Raw genomic sequence first — 18,011 nt, 5'->3', positions numbered from 1 at the left:
TATGAAACCAGCCCGTAGACCGGGGCGTCTGGTTGTCGAGGAAAACAGAACAAGCTACATACAACAATCGTATTTTCCTTGTTGTCCTAAATAAAAGTATACAAATATAAAATTAAAATAAAAACAGAGGAAAAAACAAGTTAAAGGAAACGGTAACAAGTGTGAAAATTTGAGTAGAAAATCGCTTAGGCTCATATCATTCGATCCTTGCTCTATGGGCCCATCGCATGGAATCGAAATTGGAACAAAAAAAACCCCAGAAAGTATAGAACAATTAAAACATGGTTCTCTTAAAATTGATTTGTTTTTAGTGGTTGTATTTGGGTTGTTTTAGAAAATGTCCCTGACCCAAGTGTATCACTGATCGACGAACCACACTATACCTGAACCTGTCTCCCAGCAGTGGTGGTGGAACGGTTCGCGGTAAATTTTCAAAACAACCACAGTGCCATGTATCAACCACGACCTCATAATTTACAATAGTCAACCCCACACGCAATAACAATATAGATCCTTCATGAACTAAAGATTGTGCGCAGTCATGGAGAAGAGGTTGGCTACAGAGTGATTTCAAAATGGCGGACGAACGGACAAGTCAAGAATCGTCGGCTTCAGCTTCAGCTTCGGAGACACGGATTTCCTGTTTCAGTAAGAGATCCCAAGATGAGGCAAATGAGAGAGTATTTTCAGCAATCAATGATGTTATTGGTAAAAATGCCATATGGTCGGAGGAACAGAGAGATCGACTAAGAAGAAGGTTTAGAGAGGTAATGTGCATTGAGTTGAGCCGTTGAATGTTGTTGTAACTGTACGGTCGGTCAGCTTCCTCCATGGTCAGACGGTGTAAATGGTAACTCGGTATTGGGATTGCAGATAGCGTCATGGATGCATATTTGAAATGATGATTTGATGGATGCACTTCTACTATTTTATCTACATCTATTCTGCCACTGACTTTGAGACAAATGGATAATTTTCCGCACGTCGCCACCAATTTATCCGCCCTTAATTTTTAATTAACTTCAATCCAAAACCTCTGTTAAACAGTAAAGACTAATTCTCTAGCCCCACTTGTGTGGCCAATGTCAAGGACAGCTATCCTTGGCCACACAAGCAATGACAAGTGGGACTACTATTCTAATTCTTTCTTCTCCATCCATCATGTTGCATGATCATGGAATGAATGGTTGTGCGTGGTAAAAAGTATGATGTAATGATTAGGCCTTATGTTTATCCAACTGTCTGGTCTCTGGACTCTGGCCTGCTGATAATAAAATTCATTATTAGAGTCTAGACTAGTAATTTAGTTTGGATAACTCTCCGTTCCGTATATGGCGCCATACAGAAACTTTTCCTATAATTAATTTTAAAAAGATAGGAAAGGTTTCATGAGTGACTGTCTTTACTCCTAAAAAAATATTTTGTTTTCGTCCGCTATTCAACTTTTGATAATGGAAGTTAAAACTATGGTAGTACGGTGTAGGGAATCATGAGGAAATATACTGCTCACCCTGCTGTGATCTTGTTTAATTTTCTATAAATTATTAAATAATTATTTCCTACTTACTTAATAATTTGTGAAAATAATATTAGCTGTTGCAATCTGCCTACAGACCAAAGGGAAAAGGACCCAGTGGCGTATGTATGAGTATGAATGGTATTAAAAAAGGATGTCCTGATGAGTGATGTTATTACCCTAGCAGAACCTTTCACACAAAGGCCTCTTTCCCTGCTATGGGTTGAAATGCAGGCCATTAATTAGTTTCTATTTAGTAATTTAATACTGTATTAATTTTGTTCTTCAGATTTACAAGAATACCCTACATGAGAATAGTACTGTAGATGGGCAGTCGTGGGCTGAGGCAGCCGATGATCTGGACACCACCAAAGGTTTGAAAATAAGGGAATAAAAGGGTAGTGACTGGGTCTTAAACGTCTATTTAAAACCGGCAGGGTCGTGGTCATGATTTTAAGGCCCAAGTCGAAGACTGAGTCACTACTCTTTTGTTCCCTTATTTTGTTAAAAGGCATAATAATAATATTTGAAAATCTGTGAAACAAATCAAGAAAATTTACACTTTCTGTCTATCGCGAAGGGTCAAATTTGCTTTGACGCTCAACAGTTGTGCGTTGTTGCCTCCGTGAAGTATCAGGCCTGTCCATCGCAACCAAATAGTAACCACTCAACTGAAGAGTACAAATCATTTAGAAAAAAACATTGACATCTTTTTAAGATTTTCTGTCACAGAAAATCCTATGGAATAACATCTCTGCTTTTTCAGAGTTTGAACCTATAGATCTGAAGACCAAAGCAGATGCTGAGGAGATTGCAACTGAGCTGGATACATTGATTGTAGACACGATGGGAAAGAGGAAAGTCTACCCTCCTAGACTGACACAACAAGTGGCCAAGAAGCTTCGGTGCCTTCATACAGCAGTTGTAAGTTTACATATCAGGGCCTAATTTCATAGAGCTGCTCAAAAACATTGCTTATTGTTTTTCTGCTAAGCAAAAAATGGCAGGATACCGGTCACATACTAACTGTACCTGTGTATAATTATTTTGGGGCTAGTAGTAACCATATTCAGGTAAACATAATTTTGTTTTGCTTTGCTAGTTTTTGTGCCCTCGACTCAAGATTAACACTAGACCAAAGGCCCAAGGCAAGTGATTTTAGCCTTCCGCCAGAAAACTCATGACTAGAAAAGTCTTGGCAACATGTGTTTCCATTGAACAAGAAATACCAACACCTAAATGACAACACAACAAAGATAAACAGGTAACTAGGTGTAACTTAAGCAATGAAGTGGAAACACATGAATAGAGAGCGAGAGTCAGAAAGCAAACAGACAAAACAAGGGCTTTCTGATTCTCTCTCTCATTCATGTATTTCCACTTCGCTGCTTATGTTACACTTAGTTTACTTGTTTATGTTTGTTGTGTTGTCATTCAATGGCCTTTGAGAAAGACTCTGATGGGTCAAATTGTCAGGCTATCCACCATTAACTAGTTTTTGCAAGTATAGAAGTGTAACATAAGCAGTCAAGTGGAAATATATGAATAGAGCATAGAGAGAGGGAGAGTCAGAAAGCACACAGAAAAAGCAAGGGGTGAACAATTAATAGGGAGACAAGGGGGGGGGGGAGGAAGGGGCTGGTTTGACCAAAAGATTTTGGAAATGCAAAGGACAAGGTCAGAGGTGGAAAGAGGGGGCTAAAGAAGTAGTGAATGAGGCAGGCTTACAAGTGGGGACAAGGAGAAGACAAATGCAACAGGTTACTAGTAATTTCCTTCTAATCTTGGATGTTCAGACCATGGGGTTGAAAGGTTTGAAGGCGCCATATCCACAGTTTCTCTTTACTCGAGCGAAAAGTGTATCTGTGTATCTAGTACCTCAATGCCCTGTAAAATCATATCAGAAATGGAGTGATTAGGAAGTTTGAAGTGAAGTCCTACAGATGTATCCAGCTTTGTGGTGTTGACTGTGGATCTGTTGCCATAGAAACCCCTCTCGAGTGTACTTTTTCTTTCACCTCTGTATTGAATACCATAATAAACGTTGGAAGATTTGAGATAAATGAGGTGATGGTGCAGGTGACATGACCCCTTGAATTATGGGTGATAATGACAAACAAAATTCAAATCAGAGCTCACATTAAAACTTATTCGTTTGTTTATTCCTTGTAGGAGCAGTTCAAGCCGGTTTTAGAAAAGACAATTGAAGATCACAGCCCTATTGTTTCCTTGGATGGTAAGTCTGTCAATGAGTTGATGCGTCATCAAAACCTACAAAGCTTGTGTGATGCGATTACAGTTTGTGCCTAAACAGTAGTGGTGGAAAACACTGGTACAGGGTGGCTGGATTTGGGTAGTGGTATCTTTCCTCACCGTTCACCTTTAAGACCCGGTTTGAATATATGTGAATTGGGTTTTCAGTCCCTACCTAACTGAGTTGATTTTCCCTGGGGTTTTCTAAAACTTAATTTTCCAATTGGTCTTGCATCACTCGCAATTTTGAAATTGAAAAAACCCAACATATCTTGCTTTAAAGAGTTTGAATGTACATACAAATTAAGTAGACGCTGGCATGTTTTAAATCTTCTGATCGAGTCTATCAGACACCAGGTTTAAGCCACTGTTGGACACACTTCTCATTAAATTATCTACAAGGTCCTCTGCTTTGCACACTTGCTCCAAGATATGGCATCTCTGAAGGTGTTCCATAGTTTGAGGCTCAGTGCTAAAGATACAGGTTACATCTTCTAAGATCCGGAAACCCCATCTCTTTAAGAGTTTTAAATTAATTAATTGTTTACTCTTTTTGTTTCATCTTGCAGATGAGAACTCAATTACTACAAGGGCATCCTCTGCCAGTACACAAATTTCTACATTGTCAAGGGTAAGAACTCGGCACCATTCATACAATCAATTATTTGTAAAATTAGGTAATGACGGTGACCCGTGTCATAGAGCTGCCTAAAATAACAAATTTGCTCAATTATTGTCTGCTTAGCAAGAATGAAAATGATACCAGTCGCAGATGGTACATGGGACGTGTTATTTAGCCGGTGACCATGGTTACTCTGGTAAGCAACATTTTGTCGTGTGCTTGTTAAGCAGCTCTATGAAATAGGGCCAAGGGACAATATTGCTGTTATTATCAAACAGTATGTGGAAACGATGGATACAGTATGTGGAAAGGATGGATTGTGAACTGTGGACTTGTTCTCTAGTCTCACTCACATAGTATTTTGGGCACCTCTAGTAGTCAACCCTGGCTCTTTTTCAAGAAATAATTAACTCATGCAGTTTTAACAAATGAAATCCAGGTACAATTTTGTTTTTCATTTAGAATACTTGTAAAAGTGGTATTCATGAATTTGTTGTTACTTTAAACACACTTGTTGATTTGCCATTTTTAGCTATTGCCCGACCTCGGAGAAAAGTCAGACCGGCTTCAGGAGGCAGTGAACATCCACAACAGTTTAGCATCCAACAAAACCTACCAGACTGTGACGAATCCTCAAAAGGCCGAGTCAAAGATGGAGACCTCACTAGCGTTCCTCAAGGCCAAGATCAAAGCCGACGAGACGCCCATGGCACCCCTGCAAAATGCAGAGAAGGTTCTGAAACGCCAACGACTGACCGCTCAATTGAATAATCATCCCATCAAACGATATAAACCCAGTACAAGTAACAACGGTGAGAAAAGCTGAGATTCTACTCACACTGTGCCATGTAACCTTTGAAGTTATAATATGTTTTGTATGTGTGTAGGATTTGAAACTTTGCATGGTGGCAGTGTTATTAGGTGAGGGTTTGGCAGCTACACTAACGGCTACGGCTGTTGCTTAGGGTGTTGCTATGGCTGCCCTATACCTCAATGCATGATGACGCGGAAATCTATCTGTAGCCCTTGCTGTAGCCACCAACTCGGAAGCCCCCCTCAATCTCACTTGAGTAGAAGACAATCCTGAAGATGTTCAGAGCATACTGCATTACAGATCAAAGCATTGAGTTATCAATCAATGGTTCTTTTCAGGACCAACACCTTTCAAAAGAGATTTACACATTATGCTAACCTAAACCTCACCCAATTTTACTTAAGCATTTGCCTTGTTGTATATGACCAACTACAACCAATCAACCTATATGGTAATACAGCAGGCTTGATACTTTGTTGTTGTGAGGGCAAGGCAGTTTTAAGTTTAAGGGCATCTAAATGAGGGAAATTTCCGCTTGAGCATTTCAAGGGGCACCAAGGCAATGACCAGTTGCATAGAAGCATTTGCCTCTTTGAGGTATCCTTTTCGTACAGATCAACAAAGTCATTCCATGAATTTACAGTAATAGTTTTACTCTACGGAGCTGTCAATTCTCCCTGCTTCTGCAGAAAAATTCCTGAAAATAAACCATCTTTTAATGTTCTGATGAACAAATTCTACAACCTCCCTTACCATTTTGCCGAATGAAATTCTAAATACCTCTCTGATTCAACATATATTAAATTTGCATTGGGTTAAAGAAATATAAGGTTCAAACTGCCTCTAGCTACCGGGAAATCTTGGTGGTCTGTTGGTAAGACATCTGCTCTAGATTGGCAAATGTCTTGGGTTCGAATCCCACCTGAGTAATATGCCTGTGATGTTTTGTTCACAGAATTTGGGAAAGTAATACACCTTTTCACATACATCAGTGTAAATGTGAAACCAACTACAGTTAATATCTCTCCAGTTGCTTTTCAAAATTACCCTGATGGAAGATTCACGCCATTGTTGGCCTTCAATTTTAGGATTTATATTCATTCGTCCTACCTGCTGAATAGGTGGGTTTGGACCCTTTTGTACTGAATGTCTGTAAACAATTTATACTAAGATTATTATGGAATCAATTTATGTGTAGAGGGAACTAACACACTCTTTCTGATGATCCTTAAATTATTATCACACTTATAAACTGAAAATAAATGAAGTACAATTTTGTACAAGCCTACGGGCTTGTACACACAATAAGTTTTTTTTTACTTAAAGTTTTGTTGTAAAGATACTTTACATTTTTAATTTGTAACATTACTGTAAATACGTTATCATCATTTCTTTTGTAATGATATGCATTTGTTTGTATTTTTTTATTCCTCACTACATTAAATAAAATATCATTGTGTACTTAAAACCCTTCTATGTTGAGCATTGGTTAAACACAACACCACGACTCTGCAGTCTTCTCCCTTAATAAGTGGTCTGCTTGCCAAATGCCATTTAAATTCACTTCAAGAGGTCCGGCTGGCTAAAAAAACCTGTCATTTGAAATATGGACAGTTGAAAAAGCTGGTGGACTAATGAAATGGCAAACTAAATGGTCCTGCTGCCCATTAAATTTGGGCAAACCCTGTTTGGAGTTCACTTCCTGGAGACCTCGAACAAAATGCAAAACTTCACTCTCTTCCAGCAGAAGTTTAAAACACATTTTGTTCACGCTTGCCTTCTCAACAATTTGAACATACTTGTGTTTGCTTGTTGGTTGTTCTTTTGTAGAGCAGCGCCATGAGCGCTACTTGCGGCGGATACCAGCGCCTTGAAAGTGTCCATTAATATTATTATTAACTTATTTTCCTCTAAACTGTTGCCTTGGAATGATTTACAGGAAAGTGCACTTAACAAACGCTGTATTCATGTTATGGTTAAACAGCATTGTTTAAAAATCTTCAGTTTAATTCGTAACTGCATTTTCAGCAAAGTGCAGTTTAATTATATCCATACTTGTGTACCTGTTATCTGGTGTTGTTAAATGTTTTAAACTATTATAAATTAAGTTCTTATCGTTTTTCATTTCGTTGCAATTCTTGTTATTGTGAGGATTGCAGAACACAATGTAAAACTGTTTTATCCAGTCTTTTTCTGTCGACTCGCTTGCTACAAAGTTTATTGTGTAGCTGTGACCGAATTGTTTGTGCACAGAAACAAATATTCCCAATACTCCTATGTTCAACAACTGGGCCCAGTTTCATAGAGGTGCTTAAGCACAGCAAGTACCTTAGCCCAACACAATTATGCTTACTACAATATGTTTACCAGCCAAAATGAAATTTTTACTGTACATAATATGACTGGTATCCTGCTCTTTTGTGCTTAGCAGAAGATTTTAAAGCAAAAATTTCTGCTTAAGCCTGCTGGTAACTACCTCATTTGATGTTGTAACTGCAAAATATTTGACATTAAAATCAACCTTGCAATGTGAGCTTTCTTAATTGTGTTGACTTTGAGCCACTGAGTGGCTCACTGGAGGTGGGATGATGTCATTTACCGCACCGCTGTGAGCAGGACGCGGTAGTGAAAGAATTAAATTATAAGTATTAACAAACACATCCAATTTGAAACACATGTGCTATGGTCTTTGTAAGACACTGCTGGTGCTTGTGCATTGGTTATGCATTTTTCACAAAATGCTTCTGGGAAGCAATTTTTTGCAGGTATGATTGAGGTATTGTATGTTTCTATTATCGTTTCAGGGACCGTAGTGAGACAATTATTGGCAGATACTTTAAACATAACAAACTACGAAGTGTACCATTTTGCCGCATCAGAGCAGGCATGTATACACAAGTTTTACAGACTCATCCATTGTATTGAACATAGTAACACTCCTGCATTTAACTTTTTTCTCACTTTGGCATCGATCAGTAGTTATCAAATCATGGATCAGAGTAGAAATAACAACGTATGTATACCTAAAGACCCCTTGCACAATACAAACTGCACCTCCACGCAGTAATGCATCTACAATTTGCCGTTATAGGAGTTGATTCCTTTGCACTCATTTTGCCTAACAAAATGGCAGGCAGGATATAGGCAGGTGCAAGTGAAATGAGTCATTAAAGCCTTTTCACTGATAACACCTTACCATAGCATGTTTATGTGCAAGGCCGTCGTCTGAGAAGGCTCATGTAGGTACAAGTTACAAACATCTAAGATTTAACCAACAAGATTAAATAATTATAGCACCCTGAAAAGTAAGAGAAGTTATGCATACATTGTATAAGGCAAAGTGTGCATTGCTGTGATGATTAACACACATTGTACAGTGTCATGAAATACATTGTGTGACATTATTTGTGCAGGTTGAAAGCTATGCAAAATAAAAAATAAAACAAAGAAACCTGTTTCAATTGTACATCTGTAAATAATTGTACATCGATTGATGCTCTATTTATTTGTATTCAAGTTTAGTCTATACAAGAAGTAATGTACATGTAATCCTTTTTACTGAAAAGTGGGTTTTTTTAAAGTTTAATTCTAGAAAAACTATAACACAAGACTATACAAGACCTCCATTAAAAAATTCCTTAACATTAGGATAATCCATGCTAAAATTTAGATTATAGTAAATGATTTTGCTCTATCCAAATCCCTCAACCAAAGGTGCTTGGGTAAGCTGATGTAAGAGATTTTAAATTTGCATCGGGGATAAAAAATATACACGTAGTAATTTTTGTTTTACCCAATGTGTGTTGGCACTGTATAAACAGTACTTTCCCGAGTTCCCGTTGCAATTCTAGAGCAGTATCTTACCAACTAGACCATTGAAATTGCTCGATAGCTAAAGGCAGTTTGAATCCTATCTTTTAGCAGCTGGTACTGCTATGATGGGCACCTCTTGCTGTTCATGAATTATTTGACCTCTATCAATAATAATGTAGCTCTAGGGTGTAGTTCCAATGCAAATAATCATGTTGTAATTTGTTTACATTTTACTAAAATTGGTGCTTGATCACATTAATAATTCACCTTAATAGTTTATTCTTCTGGCAACTTTGGTTTAAAAAGAGGGCTACATTATCACATGACAGTTCATTGAGCCTATCGGCAGTACAATCATTTCCATCATACTTCACTACATCCTAAACAAGAATGTGTACAACTCATCAGCCTATCCAAGTGGTCGTTAAATGAGACCAGTGGTGGCAAAGCAAAATAAATAATGAGATCTCCCAACAACCATGTTCACCATGGGTCCTAAATATTTTGAGCCCAAAGGGGTTTCCATAAGAAAAAGATGATGTCGATAGTGTATAGGAGAAAAACTTTCAGAATTGTCTTGATCACATTGTTCGGAACTTAAAACCATTTGAGCCCTTTACTGGACTCTTCAGAACAAACTAGCTAGTAGACCTCTATCATGCCTCCTCTATCTTGGTCTTGTTCCTCGTATCGAATAACAATAATGACCATAATAATCATTTGGCGAATAGGAACCAGACCATTTGGTTCTTCCACCCTCGGTTTGGTAACATTGATATCAATGGGAGAAATTCAAGATGGCTGCACCATGATAAAGGTATATTGTGTGCTTTCTCGAAATGACCATCCTCCTATTGGGGGTGTTGGAACAAACAACACGACATGAGAACTGTTACAAGGGAAAAACTATGCAGCCTGATGGTAATGGTTCACAGTATATCTCTTATAGTTTACTGGATACCAGTGATATTGCTCTCCCTTTCTCCATGCTATTAACAGGTATTCAACTAGTAAAACAAAAAGTTGCCTGGTACAGCAAGTCTTTGGACTCTGTTTTTGTTCAGTTATCAATGGCTACCATCAATGGCTTACATCCGAAAACCCACAAAATGAGGCAATCAGCTGACCAGCTGAAAAAATGTTGGCCTTTATACGGCATCATCAATGTTATAAGAAGAGGTTTTGCAAGATGGAACTGTGTCATTATCGCGCTAGATTATATAATGTTTTGATGAAAAGTGAGATAATCAATTTGTGGGGAGACACAATTAAAAAGGTCACTAAAAAGGTTTATTTCCCTTAAACATTTTCGCACACACCAGTACGGTTTTTTAGTGCACAACTTGAAGATACCTGTCAGACAGAAGTTGATAGGGTAACATCTTGTTGGTGTGTACACACTTCAGAGGGATACCTACAGTGCACTCACAACCTTCTGCCACAACTTTCAAAACAACATCCCACACTTCACATCGTGGAATTCAGAAAGTTAAGCAGGTCTTGTCTGTTAAGGTCACGCTGGAATTTAAACACAAATTAAAAATATAGTTATCCCATTCCATATAATTAATTCAATTCAATTCAGTTTATGGTCCAGTCCTACCATGGAGGAAAATTTCCTCGCATACAAGTACTTAACATACAAAATTGCACACAAACAAAAATATACTGATTATAAATGAGATAAATTTTTGATGTAATTCTTGCAGACCTTTACATAAAATTTTAAGCCTGACTTCCTCACCTCTTTGTCTTTGCTGGTTTTTTTCACTTTCATCTTGATCTTCTTGCCAGAGATGATGCTTCGCTTTTCCTCTTTAGTTTTCTCCTTAATAAACTGAAAGGTAAATGTAAACATGAATTTCAAACATCCTGATATTTCCCTCCTCACCATCTCAAATAATTAGGTTTCATTTTAATGTTAATGTCTATCTATCTTATATTTACTGTTTTATATATACATTAAATATATACATTTTTTTAACTACACAAGAGTATATTCACTGATGGTTTGTTAAAGTTTTAATAAACATTGTAATTCAGCCCCAAAGAATTAACATCCAAGTACTGTATTTACAGTATTTAATTTACAAATATCTTTTGTTGGATATATTATTTAGTAAATATATTTACATATATCTTTTGATTGATATATTATATGGGTTACAATTGTATTGAAGCGTCAGTACAACATTGTCAAATCTTGATTGTGAAACGTCGTATCTCACACACAAAAAACGCTCTGTGCAAAAACATTGTTTCTCGGCATTGGTGTGTATATCAAAGTTTTAAGCCCAGATACAATATTTTCACACTTTCAAACTTGGGTGTAAAGAAATGCTATTGTAAGAGACTCATATTGTTGTACTGATACACATTATTGAAAGTCAGTCAGTCAAGTCAGAGATGTGTTCCTCTGCAGAAGTAAAAAGCTTGGGAATGATTACTTATGGTTTATTAAAATACTGCAATACAGTGGCTAAAAGCCGAAATATACAGGTTGCAAAAAACAGTCAGGAAATCATTTACATATATTACATAAAAAGAATGAAACATTAAATAGTTGTAAAAGAAACATATCAACACATGCAAACAATTCAAATACATTGATTAGCTTGCAAAGAGAGGGGAAGAAATCAAGTTATTATTCAATAATAAGTGATAAAAATATGCAAGTGTTTACATAGCATCTTTAAAATGGTTAAACACAATATCACAAAGCACTGTACACACAAAAAACAAAATGGTTGTACTAAAACGGTTTTATACAATAAAAGTCATAGGTAAAAAAAAACAATAAAATGACAATTGGGTAAACATTACATATACATGTCAATTAAAAGTGCATTATGTGAGCAATTACACATCAAAACATGAGATTCAGCAATAAATGTTTATGAAGGAAATGCAAATTTCAAAAAGAAAGAATCGTTCAATTTGATAAATTACCAGCCGTTGATTTCGCCAAACTCTTTCTAACTCAGGATTAATCTTAGGATGAGTTCAGTTCCGTATTCATAGACATTAGTATGCATTGAACCCATCCTAAGTTAGGAAATATGATTAATCCTAGCCTTACGTGAAATCGGCTGCAAGAAACTATACCTTATAGTAGATGTTAATTTTGCATCGGGGATACAGAATATTAATTTCTTAAAAAAAATTAATATTCTTTATCCCCGATGCAAATTTAACATCTATTATATCGTTGCGGTACCCACTGCCAAAACAAAGGATTCAAACTGCCTCTAGCTACCGAGTTGGTAAGACACTGCTCTAAATGCAAGGGTCGTGAGTCCGAATCCCACCCGAGTAACATACCTGTGATATTTTTTTCACAGGACTCGGGAAAGTACTGAGTATACAGTGCTAACACACATCGGTGTATGGGTAAAAACCAAAATTAATAAACCATACCTTGGAAAGTTGAATAGGCCCTGATGGCTTTTCCTCAGTCTTCTTCTTTTTACTCTTTGACTTCCTTTTGTGATTCTTCAAGAAATGAGAAAGACAAACATGATAAATCACTGACCTACCTACACCTTGACCATCCAGCACTATATTTACAAGGTTCACAAGGATAGATGCATTGAATGCAGTATACAAAATGATACAATAATTTGGTGAAGACACCTACACAACACATAATAATATTAACAATAAAAAAATCTATATAGCGCCAAATCCATAAAAAAAAATCAAAGTTTTAACCAAAAAAACTAAATAATTAAAAGGTCCAAAAATAAGATCCACAAAATATGATCCTAAAACAATAAAGATACATGTACAAGTAAACAGATACAGTTTTGTGTACAATTGTTACAGCATTAATGATACTGCAATAAAAAGGCACATTGTGAGGAAACTCCTTGGACAAGGATTCAACTATTCTAGGATGCATACCTTGTGCCTCTTTTTGGATTTGGACTCCTTCCGCCGCTTCTTCTTTTTATGTTTCTTTCTCTCTATTGTATAGGATTAGGATACAAACATTCTGGTTTAACATTCTGCAATGATTTGAAAAGTATTCATAAAGTTAAACAGCATGTTTAATTGTGTAAAATTAGAAACAGGTAAGTAAATAAACAAATGAAACATCGCACTAACAGGGCATCTGCACATAAAAAAAGACAAATTAAAAACTTTAAAAAACACTTTTAAGAATAAACTTTACAGTTTTGAAATTTAATTCCACAACTAAGTGAATAAACCAAGGGAGAAACAAAACAAAACAGCTTTTACACTTGGTTGTACCCACAAATTATCCATGTACAGTTAATTCCTATCTTAATGCCAAGTCTGATTGTCTCAAAAAACATGCCTATAGTAGGAGGAATATTCATTTTGGTTTTAACCATATACACCAATGTGTGTTAGCACTGTTACAGTTACCTGTAAACTCAGTACTTTCCCAAAGTTGTGAGAAAAAAAATCACAGGCCTTGCTACTTGGGTTGGATTTGAACCCACGACCTTTGCAATTTAACTAACATACCTCTACTTGATGAACTGGAACTACTTGAGGATGAAGAAGAGTCATGACTTGAGGAGGATGACGAGGAGGCTGAGGAGGAGGAGGAACTGGAGGATGAATGACGCCTTTTATGTTTCTTCCGATGTCTGTCCCTCCCCCTGCCCGATGACGATAAACTGCTGCTGCTTGAAGATCGACTTCTTCGTCGTCTCTGACTGTGAGATGATTCATCACGTCTGGTTCTAGATTGAGAAGGCTCAGGGTTGCGCTTTATTCTGACATGGTCCCGGTTCCGGTCAACTCTGCTGCTGTGTGAACGTGAGGAAACTGAAGATGAAGAACTTGAATGCCTCCGTCGGCGTGACTCCCTCTTGGGTGATGAACCTGCTCAGACAAATTGAATAAACGTTTTTATTCCAGTTACTTAGTATAGAAATAAATATATAACCAGCATTTTAAAAAACTATTGATATAAATAATGTGTTTTCTCTTCACTTTTTCTAATCTACTGAATGAATATGATATTACCTAAAAAAATACTTGAACAAGCACATTGGTCATAATTGTTCATGACTTTCACAGTTTATTTGCTTTTTAACAGTGTGCCAAGATATAGTTGCAATAACGTAACCTCCCTCGCAGTCATGAGGAGGGTTACGTTATCGCAACTAGCCAAGATAATGTTATGTGTTTACAACTACTTAATACAAGGCGGGTTATTGGACCTAGAAACGGAACCAGGGACGCGGCCAGGACATTCCATTGTGTAGCGTGCACCTTCCGTGCAACACTTCCTTTCAACCTGAAAAAGAGGGACATTGACAAAGGGTAGTGGAATCACAGTTGTGATAACATAACCCTCCTCCGGCCCCGGGGACGGCGAAGCCTCGCCATCGGGATGGATGAGGTTTACGTCATCGCAACTAGTGCAATGCAAGCTCTAAATACCCCCATATCTCCACTCTCATCATCTTAGAACTACACAAGTCACAAGGTAAGGTTCAGTCCGCGATCGTTTGTCATGTTACTGCATGGGAGACGTTATATTCATCGTTTGTGGAGATTGATACTAATTTCTAAATGAATTGGTTGCAGAACAAACTGCTAAAATTCTAGGACTAGAGGAGTACCCCCAGGCCTACTTCTAGAAACTATAAGGCTCCCCTGTGAGCCTTATAGGGGTCACATATTTAGGGCTTTTTTAACGCTACACGTTGTTCAAATCAGCGTTGATGGGTGAAAGTTTTGCGCCCGTTAGCCAGCCAGAACTGAAGTTTCCTGTGTACTGTACACCTAAAGCATTCCCCATCCTACTCAATATACATTCATAATGCTTGTATTTCCCTTTTGTTGAGTTACGTTCAATAATTTCTTCACAAAAAGGCAATTTTTTACTCGGTACTCACTTTTTTTTTTCCTGCCGCATCGCACGACTAGTTTTCAACTAGTGGTTTAAACCTGCCGAGGCCTGGTTCTTGATAATTTATCTCGACTTCGTCTCGGTAAAATTATCAAGAACCAGGCCTCGCTGGGATTATAAACCATTAGGAAAAGTTTCCGTATGGCGCCACCACTTTTTCATTCGAAATAAAATAATATAGTATCTAATTTACCCGATTGATATATCCCTTTTTGTTAAAATGAGTGAAAAAGTGGTGGCGCCATACGGAAAGTTATCCAACCATTAGTTGAAAACCTTTTCACCACACATTGATTCCCTTCCTTATTATAGGCCTAGTTATTGATTTTTTTTTTTTTTTTTTAAATGTTAGGGCTTATTTTATTATTATGCCTCCTCCAATCCTCCATGCCCCCACTAGGCATGACAAATCTATGCATGCAAAAAGCAAATTGCAACCTATAATATTAATCCGAGCCAAGTGTTTATGGCAAAAACTACAAGTAGATGGTTTTAAAACAAAACTTTTACATAGTTACCTCTCTCACCACCCATTGCTTCGTTTGATGATTTCACGAGAGCAGCAACATTTTAACAACATGGACGTGAGCCCTCTATTGACAAACGTGTGTCCAACCCCTTCGTCGGTAAACGTCTCAGCGTAGTGGAAGACTAGCAGAGTGCTGCGCGTCCAGATTTGACCTTTACCCTTGTCATGGCAACTGCTTGACGCGCTGCTATTATCATGCAGCATGCTCCGCCACACCAATCTTCTCATCCACACAATCAGCTGACACATTAACAACACACCACAGAGGAAGCTACAGTACAGAAGCATTTTCCATTTGATTCCTTAGACATGACTGACCAAAATCGAGCACAACAGAATAGGAAAAATATGAGGTAAAAAAAACTAGACAATTATTAATGGTTTAATAAAAAGAGTAGACTTATCAATATCAGATCAAAATCGAAAGTCAACAAAGTGGACAGATTTCTGTATCCTCATCCTGCCAATCCTTCTTCACAATTTTTTTTTTCAAAAGGAATATATCTTTCTTGATCTGTGTGACTGTTACTTTTTTTAATTTAAAGTTACTCATTGGTTAAATATTAAGGTCGAAATTGATGTACAACATTAACAACAACAGCATATTTTATTTATAACTTGTTCCTTTCAGTTTCACAGTGTAATGTATTTTGTTTTTTATTTGCAGTATTCCTGAATTTTCCAAGCTTCATCCAGTCATCCCAAGAAGATACGTACCAGAATGGACAAACGACATGAGAAACAGAGAATTGATCATCAAGGTATACAATTTCATTACCTGTCTAAAAATAAATCTCATCACTCTGCAATCCTCTTTTGTTTGTTTGTTTATTGAATGCCAGTCAACTCGCCCCCAGCAAAGTCGCCCACTACAAAGTTGCCCACTATAAAGTCGCCCCTAACTAAGCAAAGTCGCCCCCTTACTTACAAATTTGCCCCTCTCAAATTCACCCCCTGACAGTGCCATTGTTGTTGCAAGAAAAGAAAAATTGAAAGGAAAAATAGAATTGGATAGGTTTGTGCGCTTTCAGGTGATTGAGATAAAGGCTTCATGTCTGAAGTCTTTCTCAGATTCCTAATTTTCTGGTGGAAATCAAATTGCCTTTCTCTAAAACAATGACTGTCGTTTCTCTCAATGTTTTATGCTATCAACAGCTCTTACTGTATGGTCATTAACTAGTTGAGAAATTACTAAGACACTGCCTTTATATCTGATAAGTTCAAACTTGTCTTTCCAGAACTGTGAAGTCAGTGGAATAATTCCAAAGGGTCCTCACGATGAGAGCCTTTTCTTAGACAAGAGAGAGAGGATGAATGAAGTAGAGCCACGTCAACGTTGTGAATCCAAACGACCAGCTCTGGATCGCTACACGGCCCTCAGACCAGAGTTCCACACCACACAGTCCAAGTACCAAAGTAGTCTCATGTTCAGAAGGGACGATTTTAACGAGACGCAGTAGTTTATTTGAAGAACAAGAAGCTTTGCATGGTCTGGAAAATAAATAAAGAGTAAACTTGCGGTTACAACCACAAAAGAGATTTAATTCATGGTTGTACCGGCAAGTTTACTATTTATTATTTATTTATATTTACTTCTTAAGAACTAGCGTGTTTGGTAATACCATGTTATTTAACATGCCAATTGATCTTTTAAAAGCTTTGCGCTCAATCATGGAATTTTGTTATTTTATTACACACGTTTTGTACAAACTAACTATATTTTTCTGCCCATGAGTACACTTTCCAAAGAGATAGAGATTTTCAACTTGTTACAAGAATTAATGCAGCTTAAGCCTAGTTCACAGGCTGACTCTAATTCAAAAATAATTTATCATGACGCCAGTTGAGTAGGGTGCCCGCGAAGGTTGTTCGCTGGCCAATCTTACAAATTTGTGTTTCCATTGTTCATCATTGGTTTACCCCCAAGGTGGCAGCTGGATGACGTCAATTCATAAAGTCTATGGACTAAAATTAACTCATTGGGAATAATTTTACCACCTATTCTGGGAGAAAGCAACCCAGTGAATCCTAAAATTTTCTGTCCAACTAACTTATTTCAATCTCGATTGGTAAAGAACCCATTTTCCTGGGTGATAGTTGTGGAGAATTGTATTTCCTCTGACCAAATATCTCTTTAGAGAGAAATTCACCGTGCTGATCACAACTGAAAGTGCAGACGTCAACAAGCTCTTCACACAGATGGTTTCACAAAATGGCTGCAAGTTTTGTGTTTGGATGTTGTTCTTAAAGACAAGAGTCACCTTCAAAAAGTATCAATCAATTGTTTTATCATAGAGTAAAAAATTAAAGGACCACTTTGGAATTATTTTATTTTCAGATGAAGGAAAGTTTATTCTCACACCATTCATTTTTAATCCTCTTAAATGCAGGTTTGGACAACCAACCACTATGTAAACTTCCGTAAAACTAATTTGTAAATATCAAGTAACTGCATGTACATGTTATTCTATTCTAATTTGATTCTTTTTTTAATTTGACTTAGTTTTAATTGTTACACTTTACGTTGTTTATAAAGTTTATTTTGTTAGCTTTGCAAACGATAAGAATAAA

At 37.1% G+C, this 18,011-nt stretch overlaps 2 protein-coding genes and 1 pseudogene across 2 annotated transcripts; 2 read left to right on the top strand and 1 right to left on the bottom strand.

The window, feature by feature from the left end:
- Window positions 1-575: 575 nt before the first annotated feature.
- On the top strand, window positions 576-8,635 carry LOC139954106 (kinetochore-associated protein NSL1 homolog). The gene is made up of 6 exons (XM_071953768.1): window positions 576-767; window positions 1,806-1,890; window positions 2,283-2,440; window positions 3,689-3,752; window positions 4,339-4,400; window positions 4,924-8,635. Exons 1-6 carry the CDS (start codon window positions 576-578, stop codon window positions 5,215-5,217), a joined length of 855 nt encoding a protein of 284 aa, XP_071809869.1. The 3' UTR covers window positions 5,218-8,635.
- A 142-nt stretch (window positions 8,636-8,777) lies between these two features.
- LOC139954113 (uncharacterized) lies at window positions 8,778-15,491 on the bottom strand (annotated as a pseudogene).
- Window positions 15,492-15,623: 132 nt separating this feature from the next.
- On the top strand, window positions 15,624-17,918 carry LOC139954120 (sperm-associated microtubule inner protein 10-like). The gene is made up of 3 exons (XM_071953791.1): window positions 15,624-15,793; window positions 16,108-16,201; window positions 16,679-17,918. Exons 1-3 carry the CDS (start codon window positions 15,750-15,752, stop codon window positions 16,898-16,900), a joined length of 360 nt encoding a protein of 119 aa, XP_071809892.1. The 5' UTR covers window positions 15,624-15,749; the 3' UTR covers window positions 16,901-17,918.
- Window positions 17,919-18,011: the final 93 nt, after the last annotated feature.

The sequence above is a fragment of the Asterias amurensis genome, chromosome 1, assembly GCF_032118995.1.
Source record: "Asterias amurensis chromosome 1, ASM3211899v1".
Classification (NCBI taxonomy): domain Eukaryota; kingdom Metazoa; phylum Echinodermata; class Asteroidea; order Forcipulatida; family Asteriidae; genus Asterias; species Asterias amurensis.
This window is presented reverse-complemented; position numbering and strand designations above follow the sequence as displayed.